Source organism: Tursiops truncatus, chromosome 18 (genome assembly GCF_011762595.2).
Source record: "Tursiops truncatus isolate mTurTru1 chromosome 18, mTurTru1.mat.Y, whole genome shotgun sequence".
Lineage (NCBI taxonomy): Eukaryota > Metazoa > Chordata > Mammalia > Artiodactyla > Delphinidae > Tursiops > Tursiops truncatus.
The window spans coordinates 22,104,161-22,121,332 of record NC_047051.1 but is presented as its reverse complement, the minus strand read 5'-3'; the positions used below and the strand labels follow the sequence as shown (position 1 = coordinate 22,121,332).

At 48.9% G+C, this 17,172-nt stretch overlaps 1 protein-coding gene across 2 annotated transcripts in view; it reads left to right on the top strand.

Moving 5' to 3' along the window:
* The window catches only part of SERP2 (stress associated endoplasmic reticulum protein family member 2), a 35,389-nt gene extending 20,895 nt beyond the window's left edge, over window positions 1–14,494 (top strand). The window contains exon 4 of one of the 2 annotated variants that reach the window (XM_073794889.1): window positions 14,359–14,494. In XM_073794889.1, the coding sequence (XP_073650990.1) occupies window positions 14,359–14,414 (56 nt within the window). In that variant the 3' untranslated portion in view covers window positions 14,415–14,494. Of the gene's footprint in view, window positions 1–3,482; window positions 3,925–14,358 lie in introns of those variants that run through there. The other variant, XM_073794890.1, reaches the window with a different exon arrangement.
* Window positions 14,495–17,172: the final 2,678 nt, after the last annotated feature.

Below are 17,172 nucleotides of genomic sequence, written 5' to 3'. Positions count from 1 at the left end.
AAATGGCTATAAAGAGGAAGAGGACACCTGTGGATGGGAGACATGGAGTCAGGAGGGTTGTTCTGGTTGATTTTTGAGTTGCAAGTGCTTCTTGCATGTTAAACCCTAAGAATTTCATTGAAAGGGAATGGCTGAATAAAAGAGAGATGTGATCGTCTCAGGTTACCAAGGACCAGGATCCTGTACAGGTGGGAGAGTGCGGAAGCTCCCAGATTCTGTAGTTCCCACTCTAGCCTGGATTTTCCTGAACCCCTGACCTGCCCAAGGCCAGATCCCCTGACCTTGAATGCCTGCCCTCCTTCCCTTTCTTGGCATCCGTCCTCCCTGCTGACTTGCCTGCCCACAGCCCCTTTCCTGCAGCCCGCTCGGCTGTTTTCTCTGCTTTGTTCACCCTCTGTTAAGTTATTAACTTGTCAGGGTCCAGACTCCCCGCTTCCTTTCCCACTTTGAACCCACTCTTGGCTGCCTTCCCGTTCGCCGCCTCAGAAAGTCAACATCGGGGAGGCCAGGGTTGTAGGGCTGGTCATTACTGGCGGGCACATAGAAGTACAGTTAATATAATTGGTATAGGATGGTGAAGGCTTCTTAAAGACACTGACATTGATATAAGCCTTCTTAAAGACAGGGATACAATTCTTAAAGACATTGAAAAAGGAATCATAAAACACAACCATCTCTCCATTATCTTAGAGGTGGAGGCAAATGGTGAACTTAAAATAGACTTTATTCAAAGTAATTTCTCCAAGAGGGTTCAATTTTAAAGGGTCGCCTGTACACATGTTAAAGACCATCAGATTTTTACCTGTTAATTCATGGATTCAATTAGGGTCAGGAATGATCTTTCATTAGTTTTTAAAGCAGACTCAGAAATAGGTACGTTGTTTTAATATGTGTTGCTACTCTGAGGCCAGCAAACTTTGTCTAAGATTCTTAAGAGAAATTTGCAGCAGTTCCTTAAAAAGAATTGAGTGGTTTTATCGTTACCCAGCACTTTTGAAGTCATGAATTAACTTAATAGGGTCTGATGGACTAAGGGACAGCCTGTTTCGTACCCATTAACCTATATCCTGCTGATAATGATTCCTTGTCTACGAATAAATCTCAGAGAAATAACATTTTGGAGCATCTATTATGGGCAGATATTTTTCCTATTATCTACAGTTTTATAAATAGAGAAATCAGGGCTCAGAACTATTTAGTGAATTCCGAAAATTCACACCTCTAGAGGGTGGCAGGTAGCACCTGAGCTCTGGTATTCATGCTCATACAGGGAGGCAGCAGCCATCCTTGTAGTAATAGGAACAGTAATAATAGCAATGACTCCCACGCACCGAAACCTTGACGTGGGAGGGGCCTCATGTATGTCAGATCATTTAATCCCTGTATTAGCACTGCAAGCAGCGTGGTCCTCACTTCACAGCGGAGGAGACAGAATTGAAGAGGTTGAATTATTCATGCAGTCACACAGCTATTCAGTGAAGAGATGGGGTTCAAACCCAGTTCCCTCTGACCCTAACATTCCCCTCTAAAGTAAGCCTGTTTGTCCAAATTAGGGATGTTTTCCTGATCCGAAGAACAAAGCCTGAGGCACGGTAGATGTAAATATTTTTTTCCTAATGTGCTTGAATATACAGCTGTCTTCCAGCACTCCTGTGGAGCCGGAACACAGGAATGTTTATTTAATTTTTATTCCTTGTTAGCTTTGGTAGAAGAGGGTGGAAACATCCGTGTTCCGGCAAGCGTATACCTTTGGGTAAGGTACTTTCTCATCCATCTAGCAACTTCTCCCGTTAAGAGCCACCCCCCAGATGAGAATAAGACAAGAAAACCTCTGAGCACAACCAGAGTTAAATATCACAACTTGTTGAATTAACTCCTTTATCTAGAGAAGACTCTTTCCGACCTTCGCACACAACTGGTTGACTCTTAATTTTATACATGGTTCTAACAGTCTTTGTTTTGGGCTTAGTCTACAGTAGCATAATAATAGAAGAGGGCCCACTGCAGACTGGTGTAGTAGAACCAGAGATGTGACCAGAGCTAAGAGTCATTGAGACCAAATAACTGCTAAGAAGCAGAAATGAGAGCCCAAGAAGTACAGCCAACCGGAGCTATTTTGGGATCACATCAAACACTGTGCATCCTCTGTAACCCTATTACAGCAGAGTCTTAGCAGTTATCACTTTTTACTATGGTCACACTGAACATTCATGAAACCTTAATATATTAAATCACGTTGGGTGTATATCCAATTTAGGAAAGTCGTGATGATGCCCACAGTGATTTTTTTAGTTTATGAAAAACCAACTACATTAGTGCGTTATCTACCCTTCAAATCTAACTGTCCAAGAAAGAGTCCCCGGGGCCCTCGGTCTGAATTATCTCTGGATCCCCAAAGCACAATGCCTGACACGTAGTACGTGCTCACTAACGTTAGTTGATAAAATATCAAACGCTTTGTTTCTCGAGGGTTCTGGGTAGCGTACTTCACTATGGTTACTTAGGAAGCAGCATTCCTGGGTATATTCCAGGATGACTTTATGAAGGAGAGAAGGGGTAAGCCCCCTGAATGTTCTGTGCTTGTTCTGTTTGTGCACTTGATTACATGATACCCAGCTGCCCCTCAAAAAAAAAAAAAAATCATTCTATATGTGTTCATTGCTATTATTATCATGATTGTCTCCATCACGATTGACCAATATTGTATATGTCCCATCTGGAGAGGATGTGAAAAAGAAGTTGGACCTTCCTCTCCTGGAACATATTTAAACCCTATAAACAAAACCAGGCTGGGTGCTATCCAACCAGCTCTTACCAGAATAAGGGGAGGGAGTCCCAGGAATTGTCTGTGGACGTTCAGGCTACCCACTCCTTCATGAAGGAGTTCGGTCCACTTAGTGAAGACGGTGCCCTGAATAAATCAGTGCTGCTCTCGGTGCATTTCAAGTCGAATTTCAGAAAGTTCCAGGCCGCCTGAAGATGCACTTGTATCAAAGGTTGTCAGCAGCCGGGGGCCCAGCTCCACGTGTCTGCTCCCAGCACCTGGCCTTCCTTCCAGTTCAAGGGCAGCTTCTTTTCCAGGTCACAGCCATTTTGAAGAGGCAGCATCGGCTGACCTGTTAAATGAGTGCCCTGCGTGCACGAAAGCGCTGTCCGCCGCTGCCCGGGAGCATCAGAACGTTCTGGGGAAGAGGGCCAAACCTCTCAGTGCCTGAGGGATTTCTGGCCTTCACTCCTGGTGGAATTAGCAGAAGTTATCCATAAATCCCCGAGGCATCCATCAGCAGACAGAGCAAGGCTGCCTTTTTAAAGAAGTTCACTGACCTCTTGTTAACTTAACTCCTTGTTAGGAAATATCTAATCAGCTGTGTGCTAACAGGTCCGGGGCCCGGGGTCAGCAGAAGCAGGGCTCGCAGTGGGGCTGGGTTTCCAGCTGTGCGCTGTCTGGTGTCTGAGCCGTCTGTTTTGTTTTCCTCCTTCAGCTATCTTCCAGATCATTCAGAGCATAAGGATGGGCATGTGAGCAGGCTGGGCTTTGACACGGCCCCCTGCCGCTGGAGGGTGGAGGACCGCTTCAGCTCTTAGCCGGGTATCTGTGGGAAGCTTACAAGCCACCCAGAAGAGAAAAAAAAGGCTCCCTCAACTGTTCCCTGATCGCTTCATCATGGATGTCAGACCAAATTCCTTTCTCACAGGACATCTCGGTACATCCGTGCTCTCAAGCGGAAAGGACATTTTGCTTTGCAGTTGGCAGGATTGGTAGCTCTCCGGGTGTCTGCAGCAGAGCTGTCTGTCTGCTTTTGCCCTGGGTTTCGCTGATGTCTGCATGCGGGCTTCTGAATGATCACCGCTTTACTTTCTATGGATACGATCTCTGCTCCATTGGGAATTGCTTTTACAAATAAATGTCTTTGTTCAACCTTATACACTGTGTGGGTTCCAGTGAGAAAAACCAAAGTGAAGATGATGTCAGGAAAGCTCCGGAGGGATGGGTAGGGTAGGGGACTTGATTATGTAACTGGGGAAGATCAGGGAATCTGTGGCCCGGGAACCAGGGCTAAGTCTGCCCAGCCGGGCGCTGGCCACCCTTAAGGTCTTTGCCTGAAATGAAGCCCTGGGCAGCTCTAAGGACCTTGGGTTTTTCACACATTTGACAAAGTGTGGATCTTCTGGGGTTCTTTCTTTTTTTGGTTCGCTTTTTGTTGTTCTTTTTTTTCAATCCAGAAAAGGTACCTACAATGTGTGTTAAAGTCCAATTAGCCATTATCTCTTTTGCGGGCTGCATCAGGGCTTCGTGCGTCACAGAGGCCTCTTTGGAAAAACCATCCAACCTCAGGCCCAGCCCTGCCCTAACGTGGAGCACCGGGCAGGCAGGAGTCCTGCCGGCTGGGTGGGTGAGGTTCAAGTGTGGTGGGTGAGACCCTCCTCTCCCCAGCCAGCCTTCCCCACAGCGTCTCAAAGCGTGGACGGCCTGCATCCCGTCTCCGTGTGTGGGGGGGCGTAGGAGGATGCATCTCAAAATGCAGATTCTGGGTTCCACCTCAAGCCTGCTAACTCCAAATCCCCACCACTGGGGCTAAGAACGAGTGTCTGGTACCAGCTCCCAGGGTGAGGCTCGTGTCCGCTACGCCGAGATCCTGAAAGAGCCCCGCTGAGGAGCGAATGAAGTTCTGTCCCGTTCCGAGCAGCAAAGGCAGCCGCGCTTGCTCTTAAGCAAAGCCTCTCCTGGCAGGGACTGCGTGACATTTGGCCTGCCCCCTGCTTGGGACTTCTCATCTTGCCTAAGGAAGTCCTAGGGACAGCCACTCAGATGACCTGCAGGATTAAAGACGCTCACCGTGCAACTTCAAACAGGCCTTCACTATTTTTTTTTTAAATTCCATCTTTACATCCTTAACCGTTTTTTTCCAGCCCTTAACACTGTGAGAGCTTTAAAAACAGAAGCGGCAGAAGGGGCAGGACCTCTTGCCACCGCGTCAGGGGCTTTGTTGTAAGTGGCCCTTTGGAATGGGGGGGGGGGACGCTTTTTGTCCCCGAGAGTCTTTCACCCCAGACCTTTTAGTGATATTCTTGAAAGCTTTCTTTTCTCCCATACTCTGAGTTCCCCTCCTTCCCCTTTCTTTCCCACTGAGAAGAGGGTGACAGAGCTGTTCTGAAATTAGCTGCCCCAGGGACAGGCTACCATCCTTAGGCTTCCCCACTCCCCCTTCCAACCCCAAACCTCTCCTGAGACGGCAGAAGATATTCCCCACCACCTGAGGGCTGCACTGAGTAGATGCTTCGTGAGCTGGTCTGCTCATCGTCCTGGCTCTGTCTGGCCGTCCTCTTCTTGGGGACTAAGATCCGTGTGAGATCAGACCCCACTGCTGCTTGCCAATAAGCCAGCATAAGGAAGCCCCCTTGATATAAAGGTTCCCTGGTCTGTGCTCCCACAAACACCTTCTCTGACACCCACGGGGCCTGGACTTGATCTAAGGGCCTTCCCCTTCCTTTCCTAATGCCAATGACAGTACACCTACCAGACCGTCGTGAAAAGCCATCACTGGGCCTGAGCTTTGAAATTCATCCTTTATTGGAGAGAGTCTTTTCCCTCCCTAATTTGGTCTTTCCCACAACAGTAATAGCCAATGGGGTGACATCCCCATTTCAAGCAAAAGGACACTGAAATTTGGCCTCCAGATAAACCCAGCTGTCGCCAGGTGACAGGTGTGGTGGGCTGAGTCGCTCGTCATCCGTAAAACTTCCCATGATGGATTTATCTCCCCAGAAGATGCAATCATCCACAAATTGGTTTTCTATTAGTTTCCAGGTAGCATCCCTGGAAGCACTTGTGCAGGACAGTCTGCCCACCCTGGTGACTTCTGTCAGCCCTCTGCAAGCGGAGATGGGAGCTGCCCTGAGTGAATTAAGTTCATGGCTGATTTATACTGTACAGTGGAGACTTTTTGCCATGACACATAGTAAGAAACACATGGCAGCCCGCTGCACAGCACACCCACCAAAGCAACTATAACAGAACAACACATCCTTAACACATGTGATGCGCCCTGATTTTTTTTTCCCCTAGTCTTTTTTTTTTTTTTTTTTAATGCCGGTTGCACCCTCCTTAAATGACTTTATAACCCACGAGTAGATTGCAACCTACAGTGTGAAAACACTGCTCTTTCTGGAGAAAACTCAAGCCCTTCATGGGAGACAGATAAGCAGGGCTCACAAGGTAAGAAAGTCTGAATCCCACACTGAGTTCTGATGAGAACCAGACCTCACATCTCAATCACAGTCAGTACCTCCAGGGGCACATTAAGCCGCTTCTTTGGGGACTCAAGGTGCAGATCCTGCAGAGAAAGAACGAGCACCTCCTGAATCCTTTGAAACGTTGTGAGATAAACACCAGATTCCGTTTGTCAGCGTTCACTTGCTGTGCGTCACAGTTACTGGGGGGGATGGGGGTTTTTAAAAGCAGGAATCCACCCCAGGCCTATTGAAAATCAAACTCACCGAGGAAGACGTTCATGCATATTTTTTTTAATATGCAGATGATTTCAATGTTGCCCATCCACTAATTAGTCTTTGGGAACAAGTTCACCAGCAGACTTGCTTTAATTAAATGAAACAGGGACCCAGAGGTAATACCCCTAAACCTAACACTGCATCAACCCAGATGCACAAGAGTTCCTCCCTCCTCTGACATGTTAAGCACCGGGGGTGCTCTGCAGAGCTCAGCGAACATGAGACACCGTGTCTTGTTTTGCTCCGGGTCTTGTGTGTCTTTGTCAAGAACAGCACAGACCGGGGCACAGAGTGCTGAATACTTGGCCCTCAAAAGCTCCGTAAGAGGAAAGCCATCTGCAGTGGGAAGGCAGAGAGCTCTTTCCAGGTCCTCGCCCTCCAGGGCATCATTACAGATCAAACACTCTTTCTGAGAAGGCTGTGCACAGGGAGTGTGCTTGCCGCTTCAGAAGGGAGGGAACGCACACACAGATATGCAGACACTTTGCTGTAAGACAATTCTCATCCCATCCAGACACGAGAACATCCTGACGTAACATCCCTGCAGTTACTCCACACTTGGTCCCCACACGTGGTCACATTTGCTTTGGAGGCAAAATATCATTTGGGTGATATCCTTTATCGTACACAAGTCAGCATCAGGCTTCAGCTGCAAATCGTGAACACGTAGCGATGGCTCTCAGCCATGGGCCCCTTTCTTTGAAAATCTTTAAATCCTCAGGCTTCCATCTGCTGGCTGTGGGTCTACCTTCCACCCTGGCGATCAGCAGACTTTCTCAGTAGAGGCCAGAGAGTAAATATTTTAGGCTTGGTGGACCATAGCGCCTTGAGACGACTCAGCGTAGCTTGGAAGCAGCCCTAGGTAGTACATACACAAGCGGACAGGCTTTGTTCTGATAAAACTTTATTTAACAGGGCTTCCCTGGTGGCGCAGTGGTTGAGAGTCCGCCTGCCGATGCAGGGGATGCGGGTTCGTGTCCCGGTCCGGGAAGATCCCACATGCCGTGGAGTGGCTGGGCCCGTGAGCCATGGTCGCTGAGCCTGCGCGTCCAGAGCCTGTGCTCCGCAACGAGAGAGGCCACAACAGTTAGAGGCCCACGTACCGCCAAAAAAAAAAAAAAAAAAAAAAACAACAACTTTATTTAACAAACAAGCGGGTCCTGCCAAGCCCTGCTCTTGAGTGGCAGTTCTCAGATTGTGACTCACAAGCCCTCACTCAAGAAGCACTGGATTAAGTTGGAAGGTTCTGCACATCCACCAGCCCCTTGTTCATGACAGAAGGCAGACTCTACTAAGAAGGAACTTATAATTTAAATAATAGAAGTGAAACAGACAATGATCTGCCTTGGCAGAGCTGTGAGGAAATCTTTCAGGATGAATACAAAGGATTTTAATTCTACCGGTGCCAAGGTATGTGTGGGAAGTCGGGGTGGGAGGCTGGGACCTTGAAGGCAAAGCAAACTTGAAGGTTGGGCTGGGAAGTCAAGCTCTTTCTGAGAAGTAACTGGAGAGTGTCAGCCTTGAATGTTCAAAACAGAAGCACAGACTGTTGCATCATGAAAGCCCCCAAGACACAAGCCTGTACACAGAGACGTCTATTTTATCTCACTGTGACAGATACAAACTTTAAATATTGCATTAGGAACACAGAGAGATCTGAGCAAAGTTGCACAGAGCTCTGGAAGAGAAGTCCAATTGAATAGTTTAAAAATTGGCCCTGAGGGCTTCCCTGGTGGCGCAGTGGTTAAGAATCTGCCTGCCAACGCAGGGGACACGGGTTCGAGCCCTGGTCCGGGAAGATCCCACATGCTGCAGAGCAACTAAGCCCGTGTGCCACAACTACTGAGCCTGCGCTCTAGAGCCCATGAGCCACAACTACTGAAGCCCGTGCACCTAGAGCCTGTGCTCCACAACAAGAGAAGCCACCACAATGAGAAGGCCGCGCACCGCGACAATGAGTACCCCCAACTTCCAGCACCTAGAGAAAGCCCACGCACAGCAACGAAGACCCAGAGCAGCCAAAAATTTAAAAAAAAAAAAAAAAAAGTGGCCCTGAGACGTTTATAACTCATCCATTACTTCTTGGTGGGAGCAAGATGGAGGTCGTGTATGAGGGAGAGAAAATACGTTACTACTTAAGAAAAAAGGGCCAGAACGAAATCAGCATTTGGAGTCATCACCCCAAATTTGCTTCAAAGCATTCTTAAGCATTTAACAAGCTTGCGCACACATTTGTTGTTTTTTATTTCAGTCTCCGCATAAGGTAGGTTAGACTCACTACTAACACTTATGGCAGGCTTGCTCTGGGCCAGATCCTATTCTAGTACCTATGAGCATCTGCTCATTGAAGCCTCATAAAATGCCCCTCGGTGGGGGGCCATAATTTCCTCTGTCTTACCGATGAGGAAACAGGCCCGAGGGTTTGAAATGCCAGAGGTCATGCTGCAAGTAGACAGATGAGCTGGGCTGCAGACCCAAGCAGGCTGGCCCTGCATCTGTGCTTTTCCCCACTGCACTGACCTTAGCCAGCGCCTGATCCTACGCTACCGGAAGGGCTGATTTTGTTTTGATTTTGTTTTGGTTTTCGCTGCTATGCCTCCAAGACCTAGAACAGCGCCTGGAGCTCAATACCTATTCATGAAATGAATGAACAAATGAGTCAGCAAACAATAACCTCTTGGTGAAGACATAGCTTCGGCAAGGCTGGAAGGCAGAACTGAATCATAGAAACAGCTCCGCACCAGAAGCCAGGCCCCTGGGTTCCTGGCCTCTGCTCATCACTTTGTTCTCTGGTTTGATTTCCTCCTTCATCCCTTTGAAGATAACCTGCCCTTCCACATCACAGGGCTGTTGTGGGAAGCAAGTGAGATGATGTATGTGACATCGCTTTGAAAAAATTGTAGAATGCTATACAAATTACATATATAATTCTATATAGGTATACAACTATATGTGGAATTATTGTTGGCAATCATACAATAATATAATAGTAATTGCTACTCAGGACAGGTGAGGACTACACAGAGAACTGTTGCTATGTATTCAAAATCCTACCTCTGCCAGGGCCCTATCTTAGAACAACATGTTCTCAAGAGCAAGAATGCCCAGAAGGGAAAATGTGGTTGGATCAACACAGTCCATCCCAGATGATGAAGAAAGAATTCAAAATGTACACACTACTGTCAGTGCCGTGGTTTTCTCTATCGTTACTGTTCCTTGTAGTAATTCCTGAAGGTGGAGTTTTAGGCAAGATTCTAAATTAATCTGGGCCAGGGAAGACAACTGGTATCTGTGAAGAGGCTGACCTATGGCTAGTTTCATTCTGATTATGTGTTTGTTATCTTCAAACCTCCAAATATGTTAGAATGGAGATAGGACATGCAGTCAGTTCCCACAGCACTGGAGAACTGGAATTCCAAGCAGATGGGGAAAGGCGGGAGACAAGGGGGTGGGTAGATGGAGGGAGGGAGAGAAGGAGGAAAGAAGGAAGGAAAGAAGGGAGGAAGGAAGAAGGAAATGGAAGGAGGAAAGGGATTTTCTGTCATTTTAGTGATTCGCCTTATCATTCACACGAAGTCACCAGATCTGCTGTGCCTAGGCCAGGTGACAGGGTCCTGCATGTGACCCCTCCCACACTCCCAATCTCCGCTCTCAGAATCACATCCCACAAGGGGATCTGTTTTAGGAGGGATGCTAGAAATTGGTCCAATTCCAAGACCTGTATTACTTTTATATGAGAAAAGCGTTCAGTTTTTTCCTGTTTTTCATCTGACTAGTGTTATTTTGATAAACCATCTTCAGACCAGATAGCTGGGGGTGGCAGGGGATGGAGAGTAGAATAAAGATACATTTCCAGTGACAAGGTGTGAATAGGATAGTCAGGGAGCAAGACACACACAGGAGAAGCGCCCTTGGTCCCGTGGACCGGGTATGTCTCAGGAGCCCAGGAGGAGCAGAGAGCAGGGTGGGTTGGGGGCTGCCAGCCCCTTCCTGGGCTCCCAGCCTCCTAAAGGCTCAGGGGGCGTTCTCGGCACCCTTCCTTTCACACGGGGGCTTGATGCACAATCTAATTTTCCTCTGGGGATGCAAGGTGGCTGCCGGAACACGCCAACGTCCACTATGACAGTGACACAGAAAGTATCTGTATATTGGAGATACGTCCACAAAACTGGCGTTTGCGCTCTCTTCTGGAAGGTAATTTGGGGAAATAAAAGAAAGATGAAAGGTGGATGCCATTGTTCTGTGCTCTGCATGTGGGAAAATGTGAGCTCTTTACACAATAGGAAAACATTTCATTTGTTCCCTGCCTTTAGGGCAGGAGATCCTGGCTGGGTGTTTCTAGTTTACGGCAAATACTGCAAATTTGCAAAGATGGCAAAGAAGCAGGACGTTCCCCCTGTGAATTAAGGCCACTTACTGTCAGAAGTCACCAAACCTGTATTTCAAGGGCCATATCTGCAGCTCTCCGCAGCCCAGATTGGCCCACAGCCCTGAAACAGACTGAGCTTGGCTCCCATCCCTTTCCATCTGAGTGAAACCCATAAGACATCTCTCCCTGTTTTCTAATATCAGCGCTGCTACCTGAGATCATCATGTATTTGTGTTGGAAAAGGTTCCTGCTGCTTTCCAACCTGGCTGGGCTCCCCAGGGGCCGAGGAGGGGAGAAGTCGTTGATGTAATAACCCAGCTTGGGTTTTGCTGCCAGTGGCAACGGAGACCTGGGGGAAGCCGGCGCATAGCCTTGCTGCCCAGCATTGCTGCACAGGGAGGCTGGGCACGGCCCTCTGAGGACCAGCCTTTAAAATAGCCTTGAGTCTTCTCAGGGAGGGCTCAGACTTTTCCCTAGGAAGCTACCCTCAACAACACATCCCTAGGGGATGTCGGGCTGCCTCCTTACGCCTTGCTGTCTGTGCGTCTCTCAAAGGACCAGCAATTTCTACTCTGTATCTAACAAAACGGCATATTCTATGCACTGGCTTTGGGACGTTTCATAGCATCGCCTCTTCACGCTTCTCTAGCTGTGCCCCCATGTCCTGTCCTCAGTCCTGCCCTGGGCTGCACACCTCCTTCCCCTGGCCAGGCCAGCCCTTTCATTCTCTCACCAGAGAAGCCCCTTCCCTTTTCCCTCTCCCTGGCTGCAGCCCAGTGATGTCTGCCCACCGGCTGAGAGGGTGTGGGCAAATGGAAATAACCATTGGGTCTGCCTCTGCTCTTTTCTTGGTGCAAAGGTGAAGGAGAAGGCCGGGTCCATGGACAGAGCCCAGCCTGCCAGCCCTGGGAGGGAACTCTCCTGCAGGCTTCTTGTCAGTCTCCATGGAGAAACAAAATGACTTCTTTTAAACGTGAACCAAAAAAAGTCCCCCTGTGATGACCTGGATTGTAAATCAACGTAGACATCCTGGGGGTCCCACCAGCCTTGTCTGCTCTAAGCCATTCACAAGGGAGTGGGTGCTTTCAAGTCGCAGGTGGGAGATGGTCTCAGCAGAGTTGCACTGGAGAAGCCTTCCCAGGGCTTGGAGGGACCCAGGACCTATCCCAATCCAGGGCCTGGAGGCTGTGGGACCCACCTTTAATCCTACACACCCGGGAAGCAATTTCTTCCTGACAAAGGTGGGTTGAAGCCCAAACAGTTTGTGGAGGGGAGGGGCAGGCAGGCAGTGAGGGCTGAGGCCCGGGGGTGTTCTTACAGCCCAGGAAGCCGGGGACCAGGGCTGTGATGGACCCCACCGCCCTGTCCCCTCCACCTCCATGCTTGCTGCCAGGGAGGTGAGCACAGCCAGCGTTATGGGAGAACAACCGGGCAAGGGAGCGCTGACCGGATTCTACCTTTTGTTAGATTTCAAGGACCTGTCCTTCCTCCATGCCTCCCACCTTCCCTTCCGCTCCCCGCCTCCCTCCCTCCCTCTCTCTCTCTCTCTCTCTCTCTGGCCTTCTGCGATAATGAAAATCACCCACAGAGCCCTTGCTGTTCACCAGGTCCTGTTCCAAGTGCTTTTCAGATCATTTAACCCTATGAGGGAGGTTCTGATTCTCAGTTGAGCTACCTCTGCCAGGGTGGCCCTGAGGTGCCTTGGTGCGGAGACCCCCTCCCTGAACTTGATTAAAGCACTTGGGAGAGGAAAGCTCACCTCCCTGCATATGGGGGCCCTGCTCACTCCATGTTGGGTTGCCCAACCCGGCAGGGGACCAGGGCCAAGGCTGGGTCTAGTGAGGGGTCTGTCCTTTCTTCTGTGCTTGGCACGGCCCTGCCCTTTGAAGTGAGGAACAGAGTCAGGCAGAGGGCGAGGGAGAAAGCAACAGAAGACAATTGCCTTTCCTGGCAAAGGCCATGGTGGCAGTAGCTCTGAACAGAGAACAGGAGAGCGTGGAGTTGGATCCTGGCCAAGCCACTAACTGCACCTGGATGCCTGGCCGGTCACTTCCCCTCTGTGGGTTTCCACTTCTCCCACAGAAAGTTGATTTATACCCGTTTTTATTTTAGGGGCAGTGCCCTCCCTTCAAACAAAATCAGAGAAGCCCGATACATTAAAATACATGCTCAGTCCAACCCACCCTTCGCCCTCCTCCCGGCAGCAGCCCTGTCCAGATTTGGGCATTTAATAAATCCTTCTGGAGGCAAGCTGTGTGCTTTCCATGGCCTCAGGGTGCGGGAATGTTGAATACAGACTCCCAGCCACCAGGAACCTACAGTCCAGAGAGGAGAGGGACGAGAACATAGATGAGGAAGCGCTGGTGCATAATTACCAGGGGCCACCTGCAAAGAAAAGTAGATCAACTCAAGGGGAAAAATGTTCTCAAACGGTGGATCCAGTTCTGGGTATATTCCCAGAAGAAATGAAAGCAGGGACTGGAAGAGATCTCTGCTCACCTATGTTGAAGGCAGCATTATTCACCACAGCCAAGAGGTGGCTAAACAAGCCAGTGTCCATGGATGGGTGAATGGATAGATAAAATGTGGTCTATAGGGGCTTCCCTGGTGGCGCAGTGGTTGAGAGTCCGCCTGCTGATGCAGGGGACGTGGGTTCGTGCCCCGGTCCGGGAAGATCCCACATGCCGCGGAGCGGCTGGGCCTGTGAGCCATGGCCGCTGAGCCTGCGCGTCCGGAGCCTGTGCTCCGCAATGGGAGAGGCCACAACAGTGAGAGGCCTGCGTGCCTAAAAAAAAAAAAAATGTGGTCTATACGTACAACAGAATGTTATTCAGCCTTTAAAAAGGAAGGCTGATATATGCTATGACATGGATGAAACTTGAGGACAAGTTCATGGTCAAATGGTCAAATTCCTAGAGACGGAAAGTATAGCAGTGGTTCCCAGGGGCTGGGCAGTGGGGCACAGATGAGAATGGAGCATTGCTGAATGGTTATAGAGTTTCAGTTTTGCAAGATGAAAAGAGTTCTAGAGATGGATGGTGGTGATGGTAGCACACTGTGAATATACTTAATGCCACTGAACTTTACACTTAAACATGGTTAGGAGGGTATATTTTGTGTTATGTATAATTTATCATAATTAAAAATAATTTTTAAAAATCCTTGAGTCTAGGCATTAAAATAGTGGCCAAGGTTTGGTGCGGTCTAGGGTGCAGAAAATTTCCCCCTAAATATTTCCTTGGCTCAAATCCACTCGGCTCTCTCCTCAGCTGTCACCTCCTCAAAGAGCCCTCACTGACACCACTAACTAAAATGATGCTCCCACGTGCACGCACACACACACACACACACACACACACACACACACACACACACACTCACCGCCTGGCACGTGCCTTAGCTGTGCCCTCGCTTACCACCATTGCCTGTGCTGTATCTACATCTTGGTTTATTTGTTCCTTTTCTGATTCCCCCACCAGGACATCAGCTTCACCAGGACAAGGACTCTGTTCACTGTTCTCTCCCTCGTGCCTGACATGTCATAGGCGCTGATAGGAATTTTTGGAAAAACTGACGATGAGAAAACAAATGAACAACAGCTCACCTGTACAGCGGGCCAAACCTCCACTCTGGAGCCATCTGGGTTTGTCGTCTTTGCATTTTTCTCTCTCAAGAAACTTGCAGGGAGGCAATGGCCGGTGGAAGATGGGGTTTAAGGATTTGATTCCGAATCACAGCTAACTAACATCTCTTACCATCTTCTACCCTTCCAAGTTGGCTTCAGACACCAGGAGAATGACAGACGGTGAATTGGGAGGGGAGAGTCAATTTTAGAGAACATAAAAATCAGTTTTTAAAATAGAATCATACAATTTTTGAGGTAGAGAGGACCACAGACTTGGGCTGAATTTGAAACGGGGAGAAAATATCCAGTTGCAAGTAGATGGCAAGGCCTACCATCTGGTGACACCAGCCCCTGGTGACACGGACTGGCCAGCAGTGTCGTCTTGGTCAAGCTTTACATATAACCAGGGCACTAAGACGTACTTTTGCTGAGGCAGAGACAGAGCTGCTGACGGCAGCGGGTCGCGGAAGAGAGGCCCAGGGATCCGCAGGCAGACACACAAGATTAGCCTTCCTGTTCACTTTGCTCTGAATTCCCAGGCCTGTGATGCCCACACTGACTTTTATGAACCCGATGCTTAAAATTGCTCACATGTATCGGTGTGTTTTTTTGTTCTTGTTTTTTGTTTTTGCTGTATGCGGGCCTCTCACCGTTGTGGCCTCTCCTGGTGCGGAGCACAGGCTCTGGACGCGCAGGCTCAGTGGCCATGGCTCACGGGCCCAGCCGCTCCACGGCATGTGGGATCTTCCCGGACCGGGGCACGAACCCGTGTCCCCTGCATCGGCAGGCGGACTCTCAACCACTGCGCCCCCAGGGAAGCCCCATCGGTGTGTTTTAAGAACTCTCATCTACCCCTTCCTCCAAATTAGTCTAAACCTAAAAAGGCCAACTTTGAGTAAGAGTTCTATGGAAAACGGAAGATAGAATGGCAATTTTGTTTGATTTTTCAAGGCAATGAAGGCAACTCCCACTCAATGCATCATCCCTGTGACGCTATCACATTGTCACTCGTTGTGCGTTAGAATTCTCCACTGGAATCCCAGACTCTCCAGCGGGGAGGAAACGTGAAAGGTCGCTGGGCTGGAGCTTCTTAAGCCGTGGTTGCAACCATTTGGGGGGGCATAAGACAATTTAACAGACCAAAATGAGAATTTGAACTTGAAACAGAGCACAACTAAATGCAAAATACCACAGTGCGTTGCAAATAGTAAAATTAAGCATTGCTTCACCAAACTCCTCACTCAGTTATATATAAATATGTATGTGTCTACTGCACTGCAACTTGAGCTGGGTTTCTTACTATGAGTCTTGACCAAAAACTATTTGAAGCCTATTGCCCTGGTCCATTTTCCATACAGAGCTCAACACTCCTAGATGCAGCTGATGCTCAGTCATTCTTAATTCCTGCATTTATTAAGTGCCCGTGGTGTGGAAGGCTCAGTGCTGGGTCCTGGGGAAACAAAGATGAATAGAGGGCTGGGTCAGGCAGGGTCTGGCTGGAACCAGGTGGCACGCTCTAATTGGGTAATACGAGGAGAGTTTAATAAAGGAGCTATTTATCTGGTGTGGAAAAGGTACAGGGAAACCTAAAGAGATAGTGCAGAACCCGCGACTGTGAACAGCGGTGCAAGGCGCCAGAGGGACGAATATCTCAGCCTCACTTTCCTCTCTCCCTCTCGTCTCCTCCTGATGAGCCCCGCTGGCCAAACAAGGCCCAGGGGCCCGGTTATGCTGTCCATATGGGCAGGCAGGGGGAAGAGGGTGGAGAGTCAACATGGACGGCAGACAGAAGATGACCAGTACAAACAAAATCCCTGCTCTCCAGGAATTTACGTCTGATGGGTGAGAAGGCATATAACCCAGAAAACCACAGTGATGTAACCCATGCTGGGAGAGAGGCGTTCGTGAGGACTTCTGGATACACCTGGGAAGAAGCACTTGACTCTTCAGGGAAGGTTAGGGAGGGCTTGAAAGAGAGAAGACATAGTGGTGCATCTCCCCAGCATCCTTTCCTTTGGGAACTCCTCTGCTTCCCTCCCTGCGGACGGTTCCCTGGTCCCAGACACTGTGCCCCGCCCCTCTCTGCTGCAGGGACCAATCAGAGTGAGCCCCTATCCCCTGGTCACAGTGATTGGCTCAGGGAAGGTCCAAAGCTCAGCCCCGAGAGTTTTCCCTGGGGATCTTCGTCAAGGGAGGAAAACTGTCTCTTGCCTCTGAATTCAGGATGCTGGGTGGTTGTAACGTTAGAGCTATTGGCTGCCATCTCCCCCTTCTCCCCAATTAGTGTAAATATTCAACATAAGGGAAAATAATCAAGTCAGGGTGGAGAATCTTCTTACTGGAAAATATTTTATATTCAGGGTTGCTTTATATTCAGGTATATATTATATTCATCAGGTAATATATTGTTTGTTAGCTGGAGTTGAATTTGTGTTTCAGCTTACCGTGGAGAAACCGTATGTGCAAAAGTGGGAGGTGAGAAAGTGCATGGCGTATTGGAGGACCTGTTGGGCTTGTGGCCTGGCCAGAGCTGAGGGTACTTGTGACGGGGAGGGAATAGGATAAAGCTGGTAACAGTGGGCTTAAGTCAGAGGCTGGATGTATGAGTATTTATTAAGGATTTTCAGCAAGGAGTGGCACGAAATGATGTACATTTGAGAAAGTTCAC